The 25,445-nt window shown below is 56.5% G+C and overlaps 1 protein-coding gene across 1 annotated transcript in view; it reads left to right on the top strand.

The window, feature by feature from the left end:
- The window catches only part of FBN3 (fibrillin 3), a 68,740-nt gene that overhangs the window by 21,432 nt on the left and 21,863 nt on the right, over nt 1-25,445 (top strand). Inside the window, 25 exon segments of the mRNA XM_058041021.1 lie at nt 201-398; nt 1,803-1,928; nt 7,399-7,524; nt 10,390-10,542; nt 11,082-11,282; nt 11,532-11,675; nt 11,780-11,899; nt 12,506-12,631; nt 12,949-13,071; nt 13,731-14,006; nt 14,998-15,051; nt 16,309-16,434; nt 17,291-17,416; nt 18,463-18,582; nt 18,975-19,112; nt 19,364-19,414; nt 19,711-19,836; nt 20,248-20,475; nt 21,201-21,326; nt 21,571-21,699; nt 23,541-23,666; nt 24,063-24,188; nt 24,500-24,622; nt 24,843-24,968; nt 25,073-25,198. Of these exon segments, the coding sequence (XP_057897004.1) occupies nt 201-398; nt 1,803-1,928; nt 7,399-7,524; nt 10,390-10,542; nt 11,082-11,282; nt 11,532-11,675; nt 11,780-11,899; nt 12,506-12,631; nt 12,949-13,071; nt 13,731-14,006; nt 14,998-15,051; nt 16,309-16,434; nt 17,291-17,416; nt 18,463-18,582; nt 18,975-19,112; nt 19,364-19,414; nt 19,711-19,836; nt 20,248-20,475; nt 21,201-21,326; nt 21,571-21,699; nt 23,541-23,666; nt 24,063-24,188; nt 24,500-24,622; nt 24,843-24,968; nt 25,073-25,198 (3,444 nt within the window).

Here is a 25,445-nt window from a genome sequence, read left to right as displayed (position 1 = left end):
CATTCTGCTTTTGCAAAAACGCAGGCACAGAAAATAAGGAAAAAATTGTTTTGCCTTTCTTTGAGGTTCAGAGGGTGCGAAGCCCAGAAATATTCTCGGGAAAGAAATGTTCTTGGTAGGAACTGTGCCTTGCTTTTCTCTGTGCGGAGCGACGCGGTGACACCAGGTGTAACCCGGGTATTCTCTCCTTCCCCGCCCAGATTACCGCACGGGGCCGTGCTTCAGCCAGGTGAACAACCAGATGTGCCAGGGCCAGCTGAGCGGCATCGTGTGCACCAAGACCATGTGCTGTGCCACCATCGGCCGCGCCTGGGGCCACCCCTGCGAGATGTGCCCGGCCCAGCCGCACCCCTGCCGGCGCGGCTTCATCCCCAACATCCGCACCGGCGCCTGCCAGGGTCAGACACGGGGCACGGGTGGGGTGGGCAGGGCTGGGAGGGGCAGGGAGTGTGAGAGGGGTGGGCACGGGGTGGGCACAGGATGGGCATGGCATGGGCAGGGCTGGGAGGGGCAGGGAGTGTGAGAGGGGTGGGCACGGGGTGGGCACAGGATGGGCATGGGGTGGGCATGGTGTGGGCAGGGCCAGGAGGGGCAGGGAATGTGAGAGGGGTGGGCACAGGATGGGCATGGGTTGGGCATGGCATGGGCAGTGATGGGAGGGGCAGGGAGTGTGAGAGGGGTGGGCACGGGGTGGGCATGGGGTGGGCAGGGCTGGGAGGGGCAGGGAGTGTGAGAGGGGTGGGCACGGGGTGGGCACAGGATGGGTACAGGGTGGGCATGGGGTGGGCAGGGCTGGGAGGGGCAGGGAATGTGAGAGGGGCGGGCACGAGGTGGGCATGGGGTGGGCAGGGCTGGGAGGGGCAGGGAATGTGAGAGGGGCGGGCACGGGGTGGGCATGGGGTGGGCAGGGCTGGGAGGGGCAGGGAGTGTGAGAGGGGTGGGCACGGGGTGGGCACAGGATGGGTACAGGGTGGGCAGGGATGGGCATGGCATGGGCAGGGCTGGGAGGGGCAGGGAGTGTGAGAGGGGTGGGCACAGGGTGGAGAGAGCAGAGTCTGGATCGGGAGATTGGAATGGAGGAAATAGAGGATGGGGAGAGCAGAGTTCAGAAATTGAGATTGGAATGGAGGAAACAGAGGATGGGGAGAGCAGAGTTCAGGGATGGAGATTGAAATGGGGGAAATAGAGGATGGGGAGAGCAGAGTCTGGAATGGGAGACTGAAACAGCCCCAAAGTGCTGAGAGCAGAGCCTGGAACAGGAGCCTAAACCAGCCCCAGAACAGAGAATGCAAAGACCATTTCAGTCCTCTGAAACAGGAGCCTAAACCCGCCCCAAAGCAGAGGGCACAGAGAGCAGAGCCCCAAAGCAGAACCCTAAACCAGAGAATACAGAGAGCAAAACCCCCAAAGCAGAGCCCCAAAGCACAGAACTCTCTGTGGAATTTCCCAAATCCCCCCTGTGTGTCAGGGAGCACCTCCATGGACCTGGAGGGTCCCCTGGGATCTCCCATTTTATCCCACACAGATCCAGGGCACACTGTGGCTCTCAGGTGAGCTCCTCCATGCCACAGGCTGCTCCTCCCAAAGAACCACAGGATGGACAAATCCTTTGGGGAAGCCTTCCCAATCCTTTGATCCTTTGAGTCTCCCTCTTGTTGAGGCAGGAATTGACTCCTGTCCATCCCCTGGTGCAGTTTAGGGGGAAATTCCCTCTGGAATGTGGTCCAGCTCCTCGAGCACAGGGAAACCCATGGATCCATGGCTGCTGTTCCTTCACACTCCTCCTCCTCTTCCTCCTGCAGATGTGGACGAGTGCCAGGCCATCCCTGGGCTCTGCCAAGGTGGGAATTGCATCAACACCGTGGGATCCTACGAGTGCAAGTGCCCTGCAGGGCACAAGCAGAGCGAGACCAGCCACAGGTGTGAAGGTAAGGGGATGCTCCTCTTCCCAAGCCCCAGGAACATTTCACTCCTGGCTTTTTCCAGAGTGGAGCTGCGACAGAGCTCCCATTCCAGGCGGGATCCCATTGCCCAGCCCTGCCAGAGGGGTTTTTGGTCTGCTGCCCACAGGCCAAGGGCAGGAAATGAGGAATGGGCTTTGCCTGATCTCCTGATCTTGCCTCAGACCAGAAGGAAACGGGTTGGTTTGTTCACAGAGGGGTTTTTGAAAGAGTATTTTAATGGGAACACAGACTGACGGCACTGGAGGGATCTGTGGAAGGTTTAGCCAGGCTCAGCTCAGCCTCCAAAACTCTGCCAGGTTCTGGGTCTGATCAAGCCTTGAAAACTCAGCAACTTTTAATTTGGAGGCTCTTCGTTAGGGCTGGGAAGATTCAATCATTGTGAAATGGGACAGCAGGCTGGTGCTGGGAGCTCAGGGAGGGCTCTGGCTGCCTCTGGAATGCCAGGAGTGGAATTGGGATGGTAGGAGGTGGCATGAGCTGATCTCCCAGGTCCTTCCAGCCCTGACCATTCCAGGATTCTGTGCCCTGGGTTCAGCCCCTCAGGAAACGTTTCCAAAGAGAGCCCAGAGGAGCTGCAGAGGTCAGTCCCTGCTGGGGGATGGACATTCCTGCATCCCCAGGAAACATCTGTGTCTGAGCATCTTCCTGGGCAGGGCGCCAGCAGACTTTCTCTAAAATCCTGACAGGATTCCTGCCGAGCTCCACATGCAGGGATTGAAAGCAGGGCAATCCAAACCAGCCCTTTTTGTGTGTCAGATGAAGGAGCAGCTCCCCGAATCCAGTGATATTCCAGGAATTCGCCTGGCCCAGGTGGGAGCAGGGGCAGCAGAAAGCTGCTCCTGCCTCTCCCCCAGCAGCTGGGGAAGCAGAGCACATCTGAAACCGGTTGAGCTGGAATCTCCTCCATCCCCAGATTAAACCAAATCCATTGTCTGGGTCTGTCCTCCAGATGTGAGGGGCCTCCCACTCCCCCCAGAGCCCGGAGGAGCAGCCCCACGTGGGCACAAACTGCCCCCAGAAAGGGACAACTCCAGCACTGCCAGGAGCTGCTGCATCCCTGCATCACCACCACGGACTGGGGGCTTCCCTCTGGGTCTGGGGTCCTGCTGGGAATGACACAAACAGCAGGGATTTGAGGTTTGAGGGCTCCTCTCCCAGCTCTGTAACCTCCACGTCCCCACAGGGCCACCAAAGGGGGAAAGGAGGATCCCAGGAAAGTGGAATCGCCTTTGGGATTCCCTAAAATGATGTGGATAGGGGAATGGAGAGGGCTCCTTTATGGACACTTTGAAGATTTGGGCCCCGAGCTCCCTGAACATCTCCGAGTTTCCTGCAGCCTTTGATCCATCAGGAATTTGGTCCAGCAGATGGAGCATCAAATTCCTGAGCTGCACATTCCTGCTGAAACTGCCAAAATCTCTGCCTTGGTCCTCACTTTGAGCCAGGGCTTGATCAAAGCACAACCAGAGCATGGATTTGTGGTCCAGGTGTGCCCCGATCCCAGCTGGGCAGGAGTTCCCTCGTTGAGTTTTGGGTTCATTTTACACCGGGGAAAGGAGGGAATTCTCTGCTTCCCTCTCATTTTCAGCTTCCCCATCCAAGCCTGGCATCCAGGGAATGTCAAACCCCGATTAAACCTCTCTGGGGGGTTTCTCCCCAGCTGCCCAGAGCTGGAGTTTGGTGCTGGAGGATTCCTGTGGGGAATCAGGGATTAACCACGTCCCCTCATTAACGGTGTCCCCTAATTAACAGTGCCATAATCTGCTGTGAACTGCTGGGGATGGAGATAACGGCGGTGCCTTCCTTATCTCCTAACCCAAACCTTATCTCCCGACACCTGGAATTGGGGAGGATAAGGACGCTTTTCCAAGGCAGATATTCCATGCTGATAACTGGAATAACTGAGCTGCGGCTGGAATATGCTCAGATCCAGCAGCAAAACCAATCCTTTGGCTCTCGGGGAAAGATCCAGGCCGGATTTGGAGCTGAAGCTCCTCCAAGTCGGGGCTTGCTCCGTTCCAGACTCATCCCTGGTGGATGGGGCACTTCCAGAGGGTGGCTCGAGTTTGTCCCATTGTCCATTGTATTCCGAGGAGCTCCGGGGGTGGTGGGAGCTTCTGGCACTGCTCCCTTGCTGGGCAGGCTGGAAAACAGGGAAATGTTGGATTTAGGGAGGGGGAGGCTCAGGCTGCTCCCTAAGAACCGCTGGAGGCGAGGTGGGCTTGGGAAGCACCCAAAATTGTGTTTGTGCCGTGCAAAAAGATGAGCAAGGAGGGCAGGAATTGCCAGGTTAGGGATGAATTAACCCATCTCACGGCTGGATTATGGTGGAAAAAAGGGAAAAAAAGCAGGATCTGTGTTGAGGTTTTCAGGGAATGAGAGGCAGGTTCGCATCCAGCCGAGTTCTCAACGCGGCGGGAGGAAAATTGTTGAGGACACAGGAAAATTCCTGGTGCAAAGTGGAGAGAGGGAACATCAAAGCTGAGCTGGGACACATCCTGCTGCTCCAGAGACCTGGAGCCATAAATCACAGGGGAAAGGGGGGGCTGGGGCACTTTTAAATGATCCTGGAAGCGGCTGGAAAAATGACACCGAACGGAGCAATTCCGTGGCGTGGAGCTAAGGGGGAATCACTGGCTGGACAAAGCTTTTCCTGCCATAATTCCAGGCTTTCTCTGCCAAGAATTTCACTTTTTAACAGCCCTTCCTGCGCTGCAGGACAAAGGCCAAGCTCTGCTATCAGTGAGGTAGTGCCAGTGCCTCCCCAGGATGCTCCCCAAAGGAGCGTGTCCTGCATCCAAAACCCATCCTGGGTGATAAGAGACAAAACAAAAACCCATTGGAGAGACACCAGGAGAGGGAGTGGAAGGCTCCAGGCAACAAGCTCAGCCAGGATTTGCCCATTTTTGGCCTCTCCAGGACATTCTGCCGGAGGGAACAAATCCTGGGATTCCAAATCTCACCTCTGTTCCTCACCCCTTCAGGTGTGAGGTGCTCCATGTGCCCCCACAGGCCAGGAGGGCCCAAAATCCTGAATTTCCTGATGCTCCTGCACCAGAGGAAGCTCCCCAGAGCTTTCCACGGGTGGATGGAACCCCACAACCACTTTCTTTCCATTTCCTCGCGGAGCCCCTCTGAAGAGCTCATTGTTTGGCTCCGTGCAGAGCTCGTTCCCCTGCGTCTGGGTGGTTTGGAGCTCCCACTTTCCCCTCTGTGCTTCCTTTCACGAGTCCCTGATCCCAAGGCTCGAGCCCTGGGGGTGTTTTCTCCGTCAAATCCTGGGGTTTTTTAGCACAAGGAAAGTTTGGGGTTCCCACAGCCCTGGGATGAGGGATGAGCTTTGCAGCTCCAGCTCTGCAGCTTTGGCTTTTCCAAGCTTTCCCAGCCTTTAAGGACGAGGCCAATTCCAACTCCAGTCCCAGCCCGGCTCCAAAATCAACGTTTGCCTTGAATCCTGCCATTGTCTGAGCAGCAGAGCTCAGGGTCCTGCTTTAATTCTGAACAGAAGGTTGGAAAAGCCGGGAAGGAGCCAGGCTGGAGCTGGCAGGATTCCCTCCCGGCTCCGGGCGTTAATGAGAAGGGCGTTAATTGTTAATGAACCCATTCCCACCGGGTCAGCGCGGCTCCAAACCACCACGGGACGCTCACAGAGGGGAAAACCGAGCAGGAAAATGGGCTGAAAGCACAACAAAGCCCAGGGATCGGGTTCCTGGAGCACAGGATGTGGAGTCCTGCAGGAATGGGCTCCGTTCCTGCTCTCAGAGCTGGGATTTTCAAGGGATTTCAGCAAAAAGAAAAAAAGAGCTGCAGATTGATGGAAGCTCTTTGGTTCCCTGGTTTTCATAGGAATGAGATTCTCTGCTGCCTTGGGGTGAGGGAGGGATGGCAGAGGCACAGCCCCAGGTCTGGGAGCCTCCCCAGTGCCACCCCAAGCTTTGGGCTGGGATTTTTTAACTTTGCCTTCCTAAAGCTCTTTATTTTGCCCAGCTCCATGCAGATTCTCCCCAGTGCCACCCCAAGTTTTGGGCTGGGATTTTCCAGCTTTGCCTTCCTAAAGCTCTTTATTTTGCAGAGCTTGGTGGGTTGGAGCCCAGGGCAGGGCTGGGGTTGGATGACAGGGCAGGGCTGGCTGATAAAATCTGATTTTGGCTGCAGGGGCCCAGGTGGGGGAGGCGTTTCTGTGTTCTCTGTTTCTGTGTTCTCTGCTGCCCTGGGAGCTCTCAGGGCTGTTCTGAGCACCAAAGAACCAGAGCAGCACTGGGGGGCTCAGGGGACCCCTAAGAGGGTGACCAGGGGCAGACTTTGAGAGTCCTAAAGAGCCAAGCAGGGATTTGTGCTCCCCTCTTGACTGGGATAGAATCAGAGAATGGAATTGTGGAATATCCTGGGATTTGTGTTCCCCTGGAATAGAATCAGGGAATGGAATTGTGGAATGTCCTGGGATTTGTGCTCTCCTCTTGACTGGGATAGAATCAGAGAATGGAATTGTGGAATGTCCTGGGATTTGTGCTCCCCTGGAATAGAATCAGGGAATGGAATTGTGGAATGTCCTGGGATTTGTGTTCCCCTCTTGACTGGGATAGAATCAGAGAATGGAATTGTGGAATATCCTGGGATTTGTGCTCCCCTCTTGACTGGGATAGAATCAGAGAATGGAATTGTGGAATGTCCTGGGATTTGTGCTCCCCTCTTGACTGGGATAGAATCAGGGAATGGAATTGTGGAATGTCCTGGGATTTGTGTTCCCCTCTTGAATGGGATAGAATCAGAGAATGGAATTGTGGAATGTCCTGGGATTTGTGTTCCCCTGGAATAGAATCAGAGAATGGAATTGTGGAATGTCCTGGGATTTGTGTTCCCCTGGAATAGAATGAGGGAGTGGAATTGTGGAATGTCCTGGGCTGGGAGGGGCTCAAGGGGGGCTGCAAATCCAACCCATCACCAAGGGCTGGGCATGCAGACCATGACCAAGGTGACCCGGGGGACCAGGACTCCATCCCTGCCTGGCAGCCCTTTCCAATGTCCAGTCCCTGTTTCTGGGAATAATTTATTCCCTTCTGTCCATCCTAACCATCCCCTGGGAGAGGCTGTAAAGAGAAGCAGAAACTCCACAAATGGGAGAGTTTTGGAGACCCTTCACGGCCCAACCCAACTCCCAGCCTTTCTGGATTTGGATGGGGTTTGGGGACAAGGACTCCATCACTCCCTGGCAGCCCTTTCCAGTCTCCAGTCCCTGTTTCTCAGAGGAATTTTCCCCTGGTGTCCATCCCAAACTTCCCCTTGGGGAGGCTGCGGAGAGAAGCAGAGACTCCACGAATGGCAGAGTTTTGCAGACCCCCATCACCCCCTGACCGCCCCAAACCCCACCTGCGTGGCTTTGGGTGGGGAAGGGCACATTTTCCACGCTGCCCGTGGTGTTTTCTGTGCCTTGCAGACGTGGATGAGTGCGGGGCCATCGCGGGCGTGTGCGACGGAGGCGAGTGCACCAACACGGCGGGCAGCTACGTGTGCTCCTGCCCCCGAGGCTTCATCACCAGCCCCGACGGCTCCCGCTGCCTCGGTGAGGGGGAAAACGAGGGATTTGGGGCGGCATTTGGGCCGGGAATGCCCGCACAGGGCTTTGGGATGGTGCTGGTGGGGAATGTTCCTTGTTCTCCGTCCCGAGCCTGGCTGGGATCGCTTGGTCCTCGTTCCTCTCCAGGATTTGGGGTGTGGAGGGGTCTCGGTGGTGGAATGGGGTGGGAAGGGTGTGAGGAGGAGGAGGAGGAGGGCCGGGAGGAAGGTGTGGGGCTGGGAATGTGGGTGCAGTGAGGAAGTGATCGGGAGGAATGTCTTCAAAAAATCCAAAATTCAAAAAATTCGCTCCAACCTCCAGATAGCCTGCAGCGAATTGTTTGGATTTTTAACAGATCAAAACTCCCTTTCCTGTAGATATCTGATGGCCCATTGGTACCAAACCCCAGTTCATGGGATAGGGGAGCAGCTCTGTGGTTACTCGCACTCAGCAAATAAATCCCAGTTTTTTGGGTTTTTTTTGCCCTGGTCTGAAATTCCATTTGCCTTCAGGAAGATGAGAATGAGGAGATTTGGGAAGAGGAATTCCTCCAGCACAGGCAGGGATTGGTGGTGCAGGCACAGCTTTCTGTGGAAATGAATTCAGCAAAAAAAAAAAGAAAAAAATCAGCTCCAAATTCTTTTCTAGCCACGGATCCTGGAGCAGAATTAAATGTTTTAGTTCCAGGAGGGAAAAAAAAAATGTTGTGAAGTGTGAGTAAAAAGTAAAGCCCAAGTGCTCTTGTTTGGGAAACTGATAGATTTTAATGGGAATGGAATTTTTCCCTGCTGTTTCCCAGCCCTGCCATGAGCCCAGAGGGGTGTGACAGCTCTGGGATGAGTCATGGGGACATTCCCCACTTTCCTTGAAACCAAGAGCTTCGAGAAACGAAAATAAATAAAATTCGGAAGCCCAGATTTAAAAATAGTGCGGAGCTGATGGAGCTGCAGTGGGCTCTGACTGCACCTGGGCTGGCTCTGGGTGCTGCAGCTCCTTTTTGGGACAGGCTGGGTTTGTTCTGGCACTCCTGCTGGGCTGGGGCTGCCCTGGCACCCAAACCGTGCCAGCTCTGTCCCAGGAGGGTTTTGTGTGGGGAGTTTGGGGTTCCAGGTTCCCATCCCGTGAAATAACGCCAGGGAAGTGGAAATGGATAAATAATGAGCAATGTGGGCACTTAAAGCATCAGGAGAGGGGACATTGCCACACCCTAGAGGTGACAATGTGAAGGTATTGAGGGGCACCAGCAGGATGAGCAGGACCCCCTTCCCCCTGCCCTGCCAGACCCCAGACCCAGCCTGGAATCATTCCTGTCCCCTCAGGATGAGCAGGACCCCCTTCCCTTCCCCTCTGCCCTGCCAGACCCCAGACCCAGCCTGGAATCATTCCTGTCCCCTCAGGATGAGCAGGACTCCCTTCCCCCGGCCCTGCCAGACCCCAGACCCAGCCTGGAATCATTCCTGTCCCCTCAGCATGAGCAGGACCCCCTTCCCTTCCCCTCCTGCCCTTCCATCCTGGCTGGACCCGGTCACCCCCAGGGCTCAATCCCCACCTCTGAGCTCTCCCTAATCCCAGCAGGAATTTCCCCTCCCCTCTCTCCCGCAGCATTTTCTGCTTTTCTGGGGTTTTGTGCAGGCTGGTCCCAAACACCCCCAGGGCTTCTCCTCCCCTTCCTGAGGATTAGGGGCTGATCCAGCTTTGCTTCCAAATCCCCCTCTCCAGGTCTGGCTTTGTGTCTGCTGGTGTTTTTGGTGGGTAAAGTTTCCTGAAAGGAGCAGTTCCCCCTGAACCCAGCTCTGGGGAAGGAGCTGCTGGTTTGAACTGGGGTCACTGTGCCCTGGGGGTCCCCGAGCTGTGCTGGGAGCAGAATGCACCCCCAGCCCCAGATCAAACAGCCCCGGGCCATTAATCCCAATTACACTCCCGGGAAGTGGCAGCCACACCCCGGGAGACTTTCCCCCTCATTAACCCACTTGAGAGGAGGCAAGGTGGGAGAGCAGGAGGGGAAGATTCCAGGTTTTCCTGCAGGGCTCGGTGCCAGGTGGATGGAGCCTGCTGGATGTGAGAGACCCTCAGCGCCTTGGCCAGGAGCCACAAAATCCCCCCAGAAGGGGCAGGGTTGGGGTCAGGGGGGCCAGGCTGAGACAGGGGATGGCAGGGAGAGATTCCATGGGGATGGGCCCTCAGGAGCTGCCTGAGAGCGTGGTGGTGCCACATTGTGACTGTGTGTCTTCTTCCTTTCCTTGTCCTTGTCCTTGTCCTTGTCCTTGTCCTTGTCCTTGTCCTTGTCCTTGTCCCTGTCTCCATCCCCATCCTTGTCCCTCTCCCTTGTCCCTTTCCCTCTCCCTGTCCTTGTCCCTGTTCCTGTCCTTCTCCCTTTCTTTCTCCTTGTCCCTGTCCCCATCCCTGTCCTGTCCCTTTCCCCATCCCTCTCCCTGTCCCTTTCCCTCTCCCTGTCCTTCTCCCTGTCCTTTTCCCTTTCTTTCTCCCTGTCCCCACTCCTGTCCCTGTCCTTGTCCTCATCCCTGTCCCTCTCCCTGTCTCTCTCCCTCTCCTCATTCCTGTCCCCATCCCTGTCCCTCTCCCTGTCTTTGTCCCTGTTCCTGTCCTATTCCCTTTCTTTCTCCCCATCCCTGTCCCCATCCCTGTCCCTATCCTCATCCCTCTCCGTCTCTCTCCTTCTCCCTGTCCCCATCCCTGTTCTCATCCCTGTCCTTGTCCTTGTCCCCATCCCTATCCCTGTTCCTGTCCCTCTCCCCTTTTCCCATCCCTCTCCCTTTCCCCGTCCCTATCCCTGTCCCTCTTCCCATTCCTCTTCCTCTCCCCACGCTGTCCCCACGCTGTCCCCGCTCTGTCCCCGCTCTGTCCCCTCAGACCAGCGCCTGGGCACGTGTTTCTCGGCGCTGCTGGGCGGTCGCTGTGCCGGGGACGTTCCGGGCCAGGCCAGCAGGATGCAGTGCTGCTGCGACTCGGGGCGCTGCTGGGCCATCGGCCAGACCCCCGAGGTGTGCCCCGTGCGGGGCTCGGGTGAGTCACCCCAAAACCCGGCACCCCAAACCCGGCACCCCAAACCCGGCACCCCAAAACTCTGTACCCCAAACCCGGCACCCCAAAACTCTGTACCCCAAACCCGGCATGCCAAAACCACCACCTCAAGCCCTGCACCCCAAAACCAGCGCTCCAAAACCCTGCCTGTTGGAAAATGAGGCTGGAAAAGCTTCCCAGGTGCCACCAAACCCTGTCCCCAAGGTGCACCAGCTATTTGGAGGCACCAGCACCGGGTCCATTCCCCTCCCCTCTCAGCAAAGCAAACTGTGCATCCCCTCCTTCAGCCCCAGCTCTGAGCAGGGCAGAGCTTCTCCATGCCCATCCTTCCCTGCCTGGAGGGACCACTCGGTGCCAGGTGTCCCAAAAATCCTCTGCCAGACCCCCTGGCCCCACCATGGGCTGAGGGGTGTTCACTCCCTCCTCATCCTTCTGCCCCATTCCTACATTTCCTACCCCCATTCCCACCAGGACCCACCCTTTGCTGCCGGCACTGCAGCCAAAGCCCTCTTTTGTTTCAGACGAGTACCGCAGGCTGTGCATCGAGGGGCTCCCGGTCATGCCAGGCTTCCCCGGCATGAACTTCCCAGGAATTCCCTCATTCGTGCCCAACGGGGTCGGGCCGGGACTCAACGGGCCCGGGGGCATCGGCCCCAACGGGGCCAACGGGCAGGGCGGGATCCCGGGGCTGCCCGGGATGAGCCAGGGGAGCTCCAGCATCGGTAATTCCGCCTTTGTCCCGCCTTTGTCCCGGTTTGTCCCAGCCCCAAGGAGCTGCCACCCCATCCTGAGACCTGGGGACATCCCAGGGCTCCATAACCCTTCCCAGTGCTTCCCATAAGGGGTCCCCAACCCTTCCTGTATCCCCCAGGAACTGCCACCCCATCCTGAGTCCTGGGGACATCCCGGGGCTCCCCAACCCTTCCCAGTGCTTCCCCTAAGGGCTCCCCAACCCTCTGTGCACCCCCCAGGAACAGCCACCCTGAACCAGACCATCGACATCTGCAAACACTTCACCAACCTGTGCCTGAACGGGCGCTGCATCCCCACGCCGTCCAGCTACCGCTGCGAGTGCAACATGGGCTACAAGCAGGACGTCCGCGGGGAGTGCATCGGTGAGAGGGGCTGCCCCACAGCTCCCAGGGCTCCTCCAGGCTGCTCTCGCTGCTCCTGGCCTCTGCTGGGCCTCAGGGTCCCTCACACCTGGGGTTTTTTGCAGACGTGGATGAGTGCTCGAGCAGCCCCTGCGTCCACGGTGACTGCGTCAACACGCCGGGCTCCTACCACTGCAAGTGCCACGAGGGCTTCCAGAGTACCCCCACCAAGCAGGCCTGCATTGGTAAGGGCTGTGCCCCCTTTTTTTGGGGGGTGGCAGAGGGGTCAGCAGAGCCCCCGGCACCAAAAAGGGGTGGTAGGGTGAAATGCAGAAAGGGGACCCCAGCAGGGCTGGGTGTGAGATGGGATCTCTCCAGAAGTTTCCTCTGGCTTTCCCTAAAATTTTCTGGTGGCAATCAAGGGAGCTGCAGAGTCCTCCCCAAGAACAGAATTCTGTTGGGAGAGTTTCATTTGACAAAAGTGGGGGTTCTGGGCCACGTTGGTGTGGATGCAGCATTTCCAGCGAGGCTGTTCTGCCAAGAGGCTGCTGCAGGTGAGGGACTGCCAAAAAAGAGGGATGGGAAGGGACTGTTCCACATGGGAACAACGAGAAAAGGCAGATTCCCATGGCAGTGCCCAAGCACTGAAATGTTCATTTTCTCCCTCCATTGCAAAGTGGCTTCCAAAGCCTCCCCCACTGCCCGGAGAGGCGAAAAGATTCCGATTTCCCAAGTGGGATTTTTGAGCATGAATTCCCGTGTCCGAGGGCACTGAGAGTTTCTCACAGGGGACGTTGAGCTGGGGCCGCTCCTGTCTCTCCGTGCTGCCACTTTTGGTGCTTTCCCTGCAGACATTGACGAGTGCATCATGAATGGGGTGATGTGCAGGAACGGGCGCTGCGTCAACACCGACGGCAGCTTCCAGTGCATCTGCAACGCCGGCTTTGAGATCACCCCCGACGGCAAGAACTGCGTGGGTGAGGCTCCCCTGCCTCCAGCAGCCCAGGGCTGGGCTGGGACCACCTCTTCCCTGGGCTGTTAATGTGGCCTGTGCCCAGGAGAGGGCTGGGGAGGTGTTTCTGTGAGGGGGTTTGGGGTGCAGGGATCAGCAGGACAGCTCTGACCAGGAAAGGTGACCCTGGGCTTGCAGCTGATGCTCTTGGAGGTTCCCCAAGCATCTCCCTGTCTGCTTTGAGGCCCAGCACCCACAGTTTGGCCATGGGATGGGGCACAGGGCGGGTTTGGGCCACAGGAGGGTCTTGCTGCAGCTCTGGGGTGCTGTGTGTGCCCCCAGACCACGACGAGTGTGCCACCACCAACATGTGCCTCAACGGGATGTGCATCAACGAGGACGGGAGCTTCAAGTGCATCTGCAAACCCGGCTTTGTCCTGGCTCCCAACGGGCGCTACTGCGTGGGTGAGTGAGCCCCGGGTGGGCTCTTCCCAGCCCCAGCCCCTGCCCACATTCCTCAGGGCACCTGTGAGCTCCTCAGGGCAAGGGGAGATGAGAAATCCAATGGTGTGGCCAGGCAGCTCCTACTGTGCTGCCAGAAATCGGCCCTTTGTGGCAGAATTGACAAAAAGGGGAAAGGTTCTCATGTTCTGAGCCCTTGTCTGTGTGTCCTGATCCCCTCTCTGTGTGTCCCGAGCCTCTCTCTGCATGTTCTAACTGCTGTCCATGTGTCCTGATGCCCTGGCCATGTGTCCTGAGCTTCTCTCTGTGTGACCTGACCACTGTCCTGTGTTCTGAGCCTCTCTCTGCATGTCCTGAGCTTCGGTCCACATGTTCTGCCCCTGTTCATGTGTCCCAGCCCTCTCTCTGTGTGTCCCAGCCCTCTCCTCATATCCCAGCCCTCTCTCCATGTGTCCCAGTCCCCTTTCCTCATGTCCCAGCCTTCTCTCTGTGTGTCCCAATCCTCTCTCCTCATGTTCCAACCCTCTCTCCCTGTCTCCTAGCCCTCTCTCTGTGTCCCAGTCCCCCTTCCTCATGTCCCACCCCTCTCTCCCTGTCCCCCACCCCTCTCCCCGTGTCCCTCCCCCCCCGATCTCACCCCTCTCCCGCCCTGCCCTGCCCAGACATCGACGAGTGCGAGACGCCGGGGATCTGCATGAACGGCTGGTGCATCAACACTGAGGGCTCGTTCCGCTGCGAGTGCCTGGGGGGCCTGGCCATCGGCGTGGACGGCCGCGTCTGCGTGGACACCCACATGCGCAGCACCTGCTACGGGGGCATCAAGAAGGGCACCTGCGCCCGCCCCTTCCCCGGCGCCGTCACCAAGTCCGAGTGCTGCTGCGCCAACCCCGACCACGGCTTCGGGGAGCCCTGCCAGCCCTGCCCGGCCAAGAACTCGGGTGAGGCCACGCCGGGCTGGGCCGTGGCATTGGTTGGGACATCATCCGTAATCTGCAATCCGTAATCCACAATCTATAATCCATAATAATCAATAATCCATATCCACAATCAATATCAATAATCCATAATACATCCATATCCATAATCCATATACATGATCTATAATATATCCATAATCAATATCCATAATTCATATCCATAATCAACAATGATAACCCATGATCAATATCCATAATCCATAATTATATCTATAATCCATAATCAATATCCATATTCCATATCAATAATCAATAATTAATAATCAATAATTGATAATAGATAATCGATAATCAATATCCATAATGCATACTATATCCATATCCATAGTGAATATCCATAATCCGTAATGAATATCCATAATCCATATCAATAATCCACAATATATCCATATCCATAGTGAATATCCATAATCCATAATGAACATCCATAATCTATCTGTAATCCATAATATATCCATATCCATATCCATATCCATATCCGTATCCATAATGAATATCCATAATCCAGATCCATAATCAATATCCATAATCCATAATATATCCATATCCATATCCATAATGAATATCCATAATCCATAATCATATCCATAATCCATAATTTATGGATAAATTATAAACGGGGTGGAAGTTGGAAGTGGGAGCATCGGCATTAAATGCACAAGGTCACAGCAGCGAGGCTGGGAGAGCTCAGGGCAGCTTGGACAGCGCCCCCAGGCACGGGTGGGATTGTTGGGGTGCCTGGGCTGGTCCAGGGGTTGGGCTGGATGATCCTTGGGGTCCCTCCCAATTCACCTCACACCTGTGACTGTGTTGTATGAGCATAAACAGGCCTAGAACTGCCCCTGTGACAAACACAGGATTAAACCTCGGTGTGTTGAAGCCCTCAGCTCCGTTAAGCTCCCTGAGGGGAATATCCTGCCAGGCTGATGGCTCTGTTGTGCTCTGTCCCCAGCGGAATTCCAGGCTCTCTGCAGCAGTGGCATCGGGATCACGGCTGATGGCAGAGGTGGGTGCAGAATTCCAGAGGGATGTGATGTGCAGGATTCCTCAGGAGCATGCAGGATTCCTCAGGAGCATGCAGGATTCCTCAGGAGCATGCAAGATTCCCCAGGGGCATGCAGGATTCCTCAGGAGCATGCAGGATTCCCCAGGGGCATGCAGGATTCCTCAGGGGCATGCAGGATTCCACATGCACATCCCACAGCACCCTCAGCTGCTTTTCCTGTGGGAGCTGTGCCAGGAGGTCTTGGGCTCCCATCCCTGCTGAGACGGGAATGAGCAGTGGGACCCTCCTGGTTGTTTCCCTCCTCTGCTCTCCAGCTGCTCCTTGGGGTGTCCCAGGCAGAGGGAGGTGACAAACTGTGCTGCCAAGGGGCGGCTTTGAGTTCCAAGAGGTGCCAGTGCCAGCCCTGGGCAGTGCTTGGATCAGCAAGGAGAGCACAGAGCAGCCAGGCAGCCCTGCCAAGCCTTCCAGAGGGAAGGAGCCAGAGGCAAAGCCCTGGTGGCTCCTTGGGCTCCCATCCAGGGCTCCTTGTCCTGGCCAGAGGCAGTCCCATGGCCATGGTGAGACTCCTTCTAGCAAGGCCACGCTCTGGTCATTCCACCCCTGCCTGGAGCCAGGGCTGCACTCAGAGCTCTCCAGGCTGGGTTTCCCTCGATGGAACTGAGCTCCAAGAGTGTGGGGATAAAGGCCAGCAGTGCCTGGGCAGCCGTGGCCATCTGGCACTGCGGGGACACTGTGGTGCCAGCACAGACTGCCTGGGCTGGGCCAGGCTGGGGCTTGCCAGGCTGAAATCTCTGCCCTGGCACCAGGGCTTGGCTCCAAAAGAGCAGAGGAAGGGATGCTGCTGCAGGGAAGGGGCAGTGCCCACCTGGCTGCCACCCTTCTGGGTCACTCAGTGCTGAACCCAGGGATAATTCAATTCCTGAGCTTGGAACTGGGATAAAGAACACTCTGGGATGTCACACTGGGACCTGAGAGCCCTTGACATTAAACTGGGCTTATCCCAGCCCCTTACCCAGCTGTCTCCTCCTGAGCTCAGAGCCCCAGGCTGGCTCAGGACAGGGAGAAGCTGTGGCTGCCCCATCCTTGGACTGTTCCAAGCCTGGAATGGTAGAATTGGAACAAGATGGGCTTTGAGGTCCCTCCCAACCCAAACTACTCTGAGACTCCATGGTTCCTGCGGCGAAGAGCCAGGGGATGGAAGGTTTCTGTCTTTGCCTTTGCTGGGCTCCAGCCCACGCGCCTCTTTTTGCCTTTCAGACATCAACGAGTGCGCCCTGAACCCCGACATCTGCCCCAACGGGATGTGTGAGAACCTGCGGGGCAGCTACCGCTGCATCTGCAACCTGGGCTACGAGTCCGACCCCACGGGCAAGAACTGCGTGGGTGAGTCAGGGCTGGGGTTCAGGGGGTGCCAGGCACCTCCAGGAGATGCTGCAGCACCTGGTGCCCTCCAGTACCGTCCAAATTCCCCCCAGCAGCTGGGCTGGGGGGAGAATGGGAAGGGTGGAAGCTGGGGAGCTCATGGGTTGGGATAAGGATTTCAGTGGGGAAAGGAAAACAAGGAATTCGTGCCCTGCTCCCCGTGGGCTGGGGTTCAGCAGCTCTGATTTCTGCTCTGGGAACAGGGACAGGAGCCAGGAAATGGCTGGAGCTGTGCCAGGGAGGTGGAAGATGGACAGCAGAGAAATGTTCTGGAATTTGGGGTGGAGATCAGGGAAAGGTTCAGGGGTTTGGGATGGAGATCAGGGAAAGGTTCAGGGATTTCAGATGGAGATCAGGGAAAGGTTCAGGGGGTTTGGGATGGAGATCAGGAAAGGTTCAGGGGTTTGGGATGGAGATCAGGGAAAGGTTCAGGGATTTCAGGTGGAGATCAGGGAAAGGTTCAGGGGTTTGGGATGGAGATCAGGGAAAGGTTCAGGGGTTTGGGATGGAGATCAGGAAAGGTTCAGGGGGTTTGGGATGGAGATCAGGGAGAGATTCTGGGATTTGGGAGGGAGATCAGGGGAAGGTTCTTCCCCCTGAGGGTGGTGGGCACTGAATTCCCCAGGGAATGGTCCCTTCCCAGCCCTGCCAGAGCTGCAGGAGCCCCTGGACACCTTGGGACAGGCTGGGATTGTTGGGGAGCCTCTGCAGAGGCTGAGGTTGGATCAATGATCCCGTGGGTCCCTCCCGTGACTGCGTGGGGGAAATTAACCCTTCCCAGCCCAAAGCAGCTGACGGGTGCCACATCTGTCCCCAGATGTGGACGAGTGCAGCGTCAACCGGCTGCTGTGTGACAACGGGCTGTGCAGGAACACCCCTGGCAGCTACACCTGCACCTGCCCCAAGGGCTTCGTGTTCCGCACCGAGACCGACACCTGCGAAGGTAACGGGGCCGGGCAGCCCCAGCACCTGCAGAAACACAGCCTGAGCTCCTGCCTGGGGCTGCAAACCCCTGCTTCCCTTCCCTTTGCGCTGCTCTGCACTGCAGCAGCTGCACCTTTGGGGTTCAGGGGGGTTTACCTCATTTTTAGGGGTTTTTTTCCTGTGGTTTTAAGTGATATTTCACACTGGGTTCAAAGCAGAATGGGCACCTGACCCCAAAACATCTGAGCCTGGAAACCAGAGCAATTTCCTCCAGGGCCACAGAGTTTGAGCTTGAGGCCTGACCAAAATTGCAAGGTTAGGGGAATTTGATTGAAAGGCTGTGATTTGGAGGAGGAAAAAATGGTTTCCTGTGCGCAGAGGCCTCAAATATTTGAGAACTGGCACTTTGCACACAAGTGCTCCAACCACCCTCAATCCCAATACTTTTTGTAAATCTTGTATTTTTTTTAATATTGTTATTAGAGCTCTCTATATTACATGTTTCTAGCTATAATTTATATATTTATATGGAATTTTTATATAATTTATAATTCATTATTTATGTAGTATTTCTTACATTCTACGCTATATTATTATACAGTATATTATATATATTATATATATATATTATATATAATATAGGATAGAATATATAATATACAATATATAAATATAATTTCGATTATATAATATATATAACATACCATACATTATAAATATTTATGATATACTATATATATGATATTGGTATATTATATAATATACCAGCATTATATATTATATAATATATTTTTATGTTCTACATCATTATTATATCGCAACATATTTATATATTACACACTTGATACATTTATATTTTTATATGTATTTATATTTTATATATAAATATATATTTTAACATATTTTAAATTATATTATTGTATTTAAAACAATGTAAAAAAACAATTTAAACCCACAATTTTTCACTCCCTGTGCTCTCACCTCCTCCAGTTTTTGTCCCCCCAGGGCCGTGTCCCTGTCACTCCCCTCTGTGACTTTTGTCCCCTTGTCCCTTTGTCCCCTCAGACATCAACGAGTGCACATCCAACCCGTGTGTGAACGGGCTGTGCAGGAACAATGCCGGCTCCTTCGCCTGCGAGTGCTCCCCGGGCAGCAAACTGGACCCCAGTGGCACCATCTGTGTGGGTGAGCAGGGCCAGCTCCTGCCAGCCCGGGTGGCACTGCCAGCGTCACCCTGCGCCATCACCTGGCCTGGCACAGGGACAGGGATGGATGGGATGCTGGGGGGGAATTGCTGTCTGGGAGGGTGTTGGGAGCCTGGGATGGAATTCCCAGAGCAGCTGTGGGTCCTTGGCAGTGTCCAAGGCCAGGCTGGAGCACCTTGGCACCAGGGATGGTGTCCCCATGGCAGGGGTGGCACTGGAAGGGTTTCAGCGCTCTGGGTTGTGGGAACAACCACATCCTCAGGGATCAGTGACTCCCTGGGAGGGACAGCTCCTCCCAGCTGCCTCTCAGGGCTGCCAGCCCCGGGTCTGGGGGCACGGGGCAGCCCCTGAGCCCCCGGTGTGTCCCTGCAGACAGCATGAAGGGCACCTGCTGGCTCAACATCCAGGACGGGCGCTGCGAGGTCAACATCAACGGGGCCACGCTGAAATCCGAGTGCTGTGCCACCCTGGGGGCAGCCTGGGGCAGCCCCTGCGAGCGCTGCGAGATCGGTGAGGCTCTGCCAGGCCCGGGCATTGCCGGGAAATGCGGGAGTGGGGATGGAGAGCAGGGACAGGGAGAAATGCCCACAGGGTGCTCGGGCACCGCCAGCGCTCTCAGGGACACGGTGGGGTTGGTGGGGGGCTGTGGAGGGTCGGGAGCTGGGCTGGGTGGTCCTGTGGGTCCCTCCCAGCTCTGGGTGCTCCGTGGTTCTGTGGGAAAGCTGGAAGGGTTTCCCTGCTGACATCCCTGTCCCTTGCAGACACCGCCTGTCCCCGGGGCTACGCCCGCATGAAGGGCGTCACCTGTGAAGGTAAAGTGCTGCAGGGAGGGAAAACTGCTCTTCGTGGGAATGTGGTCACTGTTCTCCTGCCTCTCTGAGTCCTTGGGGGGATCTCCACTCTCTGCCCTGTGTCTGTCTGTGTGTCTGTCCGTCTGTCTGTGCCCAGATCTTGGCTCTGTTTCTGCCCGGTTTCCATGGCTAAGTTGCCATTTGGATCCCGGCGGGCAGCTCTGGGCTCCTCCCAGCCCCTCCAGGAGCCCCTTGAGCCCCCCCTGGCCGTGTCCCCGTGCCGTGCCCCGCCATCCCTGACCCGTGCCACCCCACAGATGTGAACGAGTGCGAGGTGTTCCCGGGCGTGTGCCCCAACGGGCGCTGCGTGAACTCGGCCGGCTCCTTCCGCTGCGAGTGCCCCGAGGGGCTGACCCTGGATGGCACTGCCAGGACCTGTGTGGGTAAGGACGCCTCCTCTGCCCTCCCACTTGCCACCTCCCCACCAGCACCAGCTCCAGCAGAACTCCCTGAGCCCGTGGTTGCTGCTCCTTTGAACCCCGAGGGGAGAGGGGAGGGAAGGGGTAGGAGCCACCAGGCAGGGACAGGAGGGGAGGGACAAAGGGACAAAGGACACCTGGATGGCCCAATGCCCCCCAGGGGGTAGAGAGCATCCTTTGAATCTGCTAACTGAATTCTGGAATTCCAGGATTCACAGACAGTGCTGGGCAGGGGTCAGAGAGGGGAAGTGAGAGGCGGCTGACACAGCTGGGAGGGAATGATCATGGGAGGGACTGGGTTTCTGCGACATCACAACGCGTCAGACAAGCCCACGGTGGGCAGCAGACCCACGCGTGTGCGCGCTGTGTCCCCAGACGTGCGCGTGGAGCAGTGCTACATGCGCTGGGACGAGGACGAGTGCACGGAGCCGCTGCCCGGCAAGTTCCGCATGGACATGTGCTGCTGCTCCGTGGGCTCGGCCTGGGGCTCCGACTGCGAGGAGTGTCCCCGCGCGGGCTCTGCCGAGTTCAAGGCGCTGTGTCCCCGCGGGCCCGGCTTCGCCAACCGCGGCGACGTGCTCTCAGGGCGGCCCTTCTACAAAGGTGGGTGCTGGAGCCACGGGTGTCACAGTGGGGATGCGCCTCGGACTGCCTGGCCCTTGGTGCTGGACCAAATAGTGGCACTGTGGTGTTTCACCCCACGGACGCTTTTGGCTGGTTGGGTGCTGCAGCTGGGCGTGTGGAGATAAGTCCAGGTTTGCAGGAGCTCTGGTGGTGGTGGGATGGAGTCTGCTCCTCAGGGTTCCCTCTGTGGAGAAGCTTTAAGGCAATGGTGAAGGAAAGGAGTCGGTTCTGATGGAGGGTTTGGATGCAGAGCTTTGTTCTGGCCTCTGAATGCAGCACCAGCTCCAGCAGAACTCCCTGAGCCCGTGGTTGCTGCTCCTTTGAACCCCGGGGAGAGGGGCAGGGAAGGGGCAGGGAATCACCAAGCAGGGACAGGAGGGAAGGGACAAAGGGACAAAGGACACCTGGATGGCCCAGTGCCCCCCAGGGGTAGAGGGCATCCTTTGAATCTGCCCAATCCCTTCTGGAATGCCAGGACTGACAGACAGTGCTGGGCAGGGGTCAGGGAGGGGAAAGGAGAGGGGACTGACACACCTGGGAGGGAATCTTCAGGGGAGGGACCCAGGTTCTGAGGTAAACCCTGAAATCACACTGCAGCAGGTGAGGAAGGGCAGTCAGGGCTGGCGCGTGAGCTGAGGAGGTTCTCAGCTGCAGCGAGGGGGTTCATGGCGAGCCCCCCTGGCTGGATGTCTCTGGTCCCCCAGATGTGAACGAGTGCAAGGTGTTCTCCGGGCTCTGCACCCACGGCACCTGCAGGAACACCATCGGCAGCTTCAGGTGCATCTGCGGCAACGGCTTCGCTCTGGACGCTGAGGAGAGGAACTGCACAGGTGAGGGACCCCCAACCCCTAACACAGTTTCTCACGATTCTTTCAACAATAATTATACCCAATCACATCTAACAATTATATCATTTGTCACATACTGACAACACTGGTGCAGCTTCACACGATCCAGCAAACACAAGGCCTAACACTTCCCAGGGCATACCTTTAACATTTTCCCTACTAAGCCTGGCTTTCTTTCCAACTCCCCGAATTTCCTATGATTTTAAAACCTCCTCCTGTCCCCCAGACATCGACGAGTGCCGCATCTCCCCCGACCTGTGCGGCCACGGCTCGTGCGTCAACACGCCGGGCAGCTTCGAGTGCGAGTGCTTCGAGGGCTACGAGAGCGGCTTCATGATGATGAAGAACTGCATGGGTGAGCAAGGCTGAGCCCCTGAGGGCACCTCCTGGGACAGGGCAGGGCCCTGAGGAAAGGCAGGGCACAGCCAGAGGAGCCCAGCTCCCCAAACACTGCATGGATCAGTTCCCATTTCCATGAGGAGCTCTGGGACACCCTGTGCCCCCTTCCACCTCTGGGACATCCTTTGCCCCCTTCCACCCCTTCATTTATAGGGGCTCTGGGACACCCTGTGCCCCCTTCCACCTCTGGGACACCCTGTGTCCCCTTCCACCCTCTCAGTTATAGGGGCTCCCTTCACCTGCCCTTTTTAATCTCCCTTCATCCTCACACACAGTTCCTTACAGCTCCCCCAGTCTGCCCAAGGCTTGTTTTTATTCTGTCAGAGTCTCATCTGTTTTCAATTGAATAATTTCTCGTTCGGAGCTTAAAAAATCCCATCAGTGACCTCAGTACCTCAGTTTGTCTCCAACAGCTCAGCCAGACTCCTGCTGTCCTCTAATTCCTGGCATTCCACGTTCCTGTCCTCTGTCCAGCCAGACTCACTTGTCTCACTGACCTGCTCTTAATATTCTGCTTTGGCTTGGACTTTCAAACCACTTCAAGCCATGATTCAACACCATTTATTTATTTTTCGTGTTTTCTTCTCTCTGCTCTTTAAAATAAATCACTGTCCCTGGCAGGGGCTTTGTCTTTTCCGTACAATTTGTAGCGTGGGTTTCCACAGCTCCCACTGATCACCCTCCTCCTCCTGCTCCATTTCTGGGACCCTGGGAATGTCACAGTCCTCACCCATGACCTGCTGCCTTCTTGCAGTAGTCTGATTTCTAATCTTTATAGAAGGATATAAATTTCATTGTTCTTTTTTTTTTTTTTTTAATTTAATGCTCGCTCTTACTTGTCCAATTCCACTTTATCCTTTTTTTCTGGGTGACAGGGAGCTGAGTCATCTCACCCCAAAGGGGGTGGTGACATTTTGTCATTGCCTGTGGTCAAGGATTAACTTCTTCCCACCTGTGTTTGGCCAAAGAATTTGGCTTCAGCCTCCTGAGGGAGGAATTCTGTGCAGCCTGGGGCAGGGGACAGCACCAGCAGTGAAAATGCAGCCTGGGATTCACCAGGAAAAGGCGCCCACTGATCTGGGGGTGTTTGGTAGGGACCTGTCACCCCCATTTTCAGGCGTATCCCAGCCCTCTTTACCTGAAAATCTCATCAGTGTTTTTGCCAAGTCAGGGAAAATAACCCATTCTTAACTTCGGTGCTGGAGAAGGAAAATAAACGTGAGAGGAAAATGAGTTTTTAGAAATTTATCCAACCTCAGTTCCTTTCTCTGCTGTCTCTGAGGGGCTCTTGGGTTCTGAGGTTGAGGCACAAGGGTGGGATTTCCCAACATTCAAACTAACCAGGAGACCACTGGAGCCAAGCCCAGCTTTCCCTGCCCTGTTACCTGTGTGATATTCCTTGTTCTGAGATCCAAACCCTGCATTCCCCTCCCTGTTACCTGTGTGCTATTCCCTGTTCTGGGAGTCAAGCCCAGCTTTCCCTGCCCTGTTAACCCTGTGATATTCCCTGTTCTGGGAGTCAAGCCCAGCTTTCCCTGCCCTGTTAACCCCATGCTATTCCCTGTTCTGGGATCAAGCCCAGCTTTTCCAAGCCCAGCTTTCCCTGCCCTGTTAATCCTGTGATATTCCCCGCTCTGAGATCCAAGCTTTCCCTGCCCTGTTAACCCCGTGCTATTCCCTGTTCTGGGATCCAAGCCCAGCTTTCCCTGCCCTGTTAACCCTGTGATATTCCCCGTTCTGGGGTGCTCCCCCAGTGGAGGAGCCTCTGGAAGGGACCAATCCCATTTTCCCACGCAGACATCAACGAGTGCGAGCGGGACCCGCTGCTGTGCCGGGGCGGGATCTGCATGAACACCGACGGCAGCTTCGAGTGCATCTGCCCCCCTGGGCACGAGCTGACAGCCGAGGGCAACACCTGCATTGGTGAGGGCTCAGCAGGGAAACCCCACAGGCAGAGCTCCTGCGGGGCTGTGCGTGTCTCCTTCCCATCCCGTGCATCCCATCCCCGGAGGTGACCAAGAGTTTGGAGCAGCCTGGGCTGGGGGAAGGTGTCCCTGCCCATGTCCCTGCCCATGGACGATCCTTAAGGTCCCTCCCACCCAAATCCTTCTGTGCTTCCATGATAAGTGGGTCCAGCTCATCCCAGAGGGGCTCATTCCAAGGCCAAGAGCTCATCCAGACCAAGCTCATTCCCAGCGTTTTGTTGCATTGGTGTTGTTCATTTTGCTGCTCCCTTTGACCAGTGGGAAAAAATTCAGTTTGGGCACCAGCTGATGGCCTGAGCAGGGCTGGCTGCTCCAAGTGCTCTTGTCCCCTCAGACATCAACGAGTGCTCCCTCAGTGACAACCTCTGTCGCAACGGGCGCTGCGTCAACGTCATCGGCACCTACCAGTGCTCCTGCGACTCTGGATTCCAGGCCACGCCAGACAGGCAGGGCTGTGTGGGTGAGTGCTCCTCCAAAGGGTCCTTCAAGCACCTTGGGGTGAGCCCAGAACCTTCCTGGGCTTGTGGCTGTTGTGTTCAGAGGGTAAAGCAAACAGGGAATGTCGCGGATGGGCAACAGCCAAATCTGTGCTGCTGGCACAGGGCTCTGAGGGCACTGCCAGGGGCTGGGCAGAAGGAATGAGGGGTTCTCTTGTGGCTGGGGGAGATTTGTGTCCTCTTCTGCCACCCAAACTGCTGCCTGGGCCCTTGTCTGTGCAGGGCTGGGTCCCTGTGGGTCCCTGCCAGCTCAGGGTGCTGTGGTTGTCCCCAGACATCGACGAGTGCACCATCACCAATGGGGGCTGTGACACCCACTGCTCCAACTCCGAGGGCAGCTACGAGTGCAGCTGCAGCGAAGGCTACGCCCTGATGCCAGACAAGAGGTCCTGTGCAGGTCAGTGCCCACCTTGGCTCTTGCAGGTGCTGCCCCAGGGACCTCTCTGTCCCCCACAGCTGGCTCCAGGATTAGGGGTCTCATTTTTAAGTCCCTTCCAGAGATGGATGATTTTGCTTTGCACTGCCACACCCAGCCGCTCACAATTTGGGGTTTCCTCCTTCCCCCCCGGTGCTCCAGCTTTCCCTGTGTTCACCTTGGCATGGTCTCCTCTCTGCAGATATTGATGAGTGTGAGGACAACCCCGAGATCTGTGACGGGGGGCAGTGCACCAACATCCCCGGCGAGTACCGCTGCCTCTGCTTCGACGGCTTCATGGCATCCCTGGACATGAAGACCTGCATTGGTGAGGCCCTGGCTGTGCCCTGGGCGTGCCCCACCTCTGCCTCCTGTGCCCAGAGCCACACTGGGGGATCCTCGGGGTGTCCCATGGGTGCCTTTGTCCCGCAGATGTGAACGAGTGCGACCTCAACCCCAACATCTGCCTGCACGGCGAGTGTGAGAACACCAAGGGCTCCTTCATCTGCCACTGCCAGCTGGGCTACTTCGTCAAGAAGGGAACCACGGGGTGCACAGGTGGGAGCTCAGCACGCCTGGAGCTGGGGCTGCCAGTGAGGAAAACTGGGAAACCGCCCTGGAGGCAGCCCCAGCCCGGGGTGCTGTGTGGGGCATGCTGTGGGATGTGCTGGGCAGGCACACAGTGCCAGGACACACCTGTTCCCAGGTGCTGGCCAAGCCAGGAGCCTGCCCTTCCTCCTGTACATTTGCCAGGGCTGAGCTCCTCAGCTCCAGCACCCAAGCCCAGGCAGCCTCTCCCCCAAAT

Source organism: Melospiza georgiana, chromosome 26 (genome assembly GCF_028018845.1).
Source record: "Melospiza georgiana isolate bMelGeo1 chromosome 26, bMelGeo1.pri, whole genome shotgun sequence".
In the NCBI taxonomy this organism is placed as follows: Eukaryota; Metazoa; Chordata; class Aves; order Passeriformes; family Passerellidae; genus Melospiza; species Melospiza georgiana.
The sequence above is the reverse complement of the archived record's forward strand: the minus strand, read 5'-3'. Positions and strand labels throughout refer to the sequence as shown.